Source organism: Pinus tabuliformis, chromosome 4_2, assembly GCF_031772625.1.
Source record: "Pinus tabuliformis cultivar Carrire ecotype Pingquan chromosome 4_2, CPIR1, whole genome shotgun sequence".
Classification (NCBI taxonomy): Eukaryota; Viridiplantae; Streptophyta; class Pinopsida; order Pinales; family Pinaceae; genus Pinus; species Pinus tabuliformis.
In genome coordinates this window covers 526,077,956-526,079,694 of record NC_142304.1, presented here as the reverse complement: position 1 = coordinate 526,079,694, position 1,739 = coordinate 526,077,956, and the positions used below count along the sequence as shown (strand labels likewise).

At 48.5% G+C, this 1,739-nt stretch overlaps 1 protein-coding gene across 1 annotated transcript; it reads left to right on the top strand.

The window, feature by feature from the left end:
• Positions 1–525: 525 nt before the first annotated feature.
• LOC149170322 (uncharacterized) lies at positions 526–1,251 on the top strand. The gene has a single exon (XM_089425517.1). It carries the CDS (start codon positions 526–528, stop codon positions 1,249–1,251), a length of 726 nt encoding a protein of 241 aa, XP_089281643.1.
• Positions 1,252–1,739: the final 488 nt, after the last annotated feature.

Genomic DNA, 1,739 nt, shown 5'->3' with positions numbered 1-1,739 from the left:
TAACAAAGCCCTTTTTCTCTTTTTTCTTCCAATTGTTGTGGTGTAACCCTTGTAGGTTGTGGAAGGTTGGGAGAAACAACACTTCCATCTTTATAGTTGTGAGGGGTATGCTTCCTGGTTTCCATAATTTTGCTTTCCATTATGTCACAAAGCCCTTTTACTCTTTCCAATTGTTGTGGTGTTGCTCTAAAGAAGGTGTTATTTGGTTGAAAACTAGTTGTTATGTTTTTCCCCGCTGCGCTACGCTAAGAGCCCGCTCAGGCTCGACCTAGCCGCCTCCATCTCCAAGCTGCCTCCTGCGGCCTCCCCGCTTGGCAGCCTTCTGCTGCTGGGCTCGACCATCTCTGCCCCGACACCTCTGGATCGCTCCCATCTCCTGGTTGTCCTCGCTGAAGTGGTCCATTTCTAAGAAAAGGGCTGGCATTGGCATCAGCTCTGTTGTGCCCAGCCATGCCTTCATCCGGGGACCCGAACCATACGAATCCGCCCCTGCCTCCTCCACCAGAGGTCGCAGCATTCAAAGCCATGATAGCAGCCGGTAGCAAGCGCCCGCCATCAGCCATCCAGCAAAAGTTCGTAAAGAAACTGGAAACCATTCCTTCGGTAGCACTCCCGGAAGAAGAAACGTGCAAAGCAGCACTGAATCTAGCTGAGAGAGGACTCATTGGCCAGTTCACGGGCCTCTGGCCCTCTCCCAAAGCGGTGGAGGACTGGACTCAAAGGAACTGGAAACCCTTAATCAAAGAAGGAATAAAAAGCTACTTCGTAGGCAAAGGATTTTTTGTTTTCGTATTCGAAAGTGCAGAAGATAAAAGCCTAATCTTCAGAAACGGACCCTATTTCATGGGCCCCCAGGGATTATACCTCAACAAATGGTCGCCAGACTTCGATCCAACCCAGGATGTCCCATCGGCTATTCTGGTGTGGGTGCGGCTCCCCCACCTCCCACTCCACTGCTGGAATCAAAAGTCTCTTCAGATCATTGGCAATGGATTAGGAAAATACATAGATCAAGCTGTAAGAAAGGATCAATATTCATGTGCTCGCATCTGCGTCGAAGTAGATCTGGAGGAGGGCCTGCCGGAAGCCATCAATCTTACAGTTGCAGGATGGACACATGTACAAGAGATGGACTATGAACAACTTCCCTTTAAGTGCAGACACTACCACGGCTACGAACATTTCGCTAAACACTGCAAGAAAAAGGCCGAAGAACAACCAGGTCAACAAAATGGTGAGCAAGGACCCTAATCCAAAAAACCAACAATCACAAAAAATGCAGCGGGAAAGGTATACAGAAAGAGGCACCAAGCAGCTCCAACCCCACCCAAGAAAAGAATCCAAAGGGCAAAGAAAGCAGACAAAGTATCCCAGTTACAATAGATACTGAAGACCTGCAACAGACTGCCTCTCCCTCCAACAATAAAGAGGACGGGGAAATGGCACATCTGGAAACTCCTCAAGGAAACCCTTCTAATCCTTCATATGCAGATGTTACTAGGAAAAAACTAGTGGACAGCTTAGGCTCATCGAAGGATGAAACCTTCGAGCAGCCCACAAGAAAAGTAGGAAGGAAATCTCGCAAAGAAATAAGGGAAGAGGAGGCGGAAATGCTTAAAACACAAGGAAGTCAGCCCACAATAGAGATGTCTATTGGGAGAAACTCCAGGAACAGGCCCCCCAAGGGAGGTCCTCAACCCCATGGTAAATAATGTGCCTCGTCTCTTGGAACTGCAGAG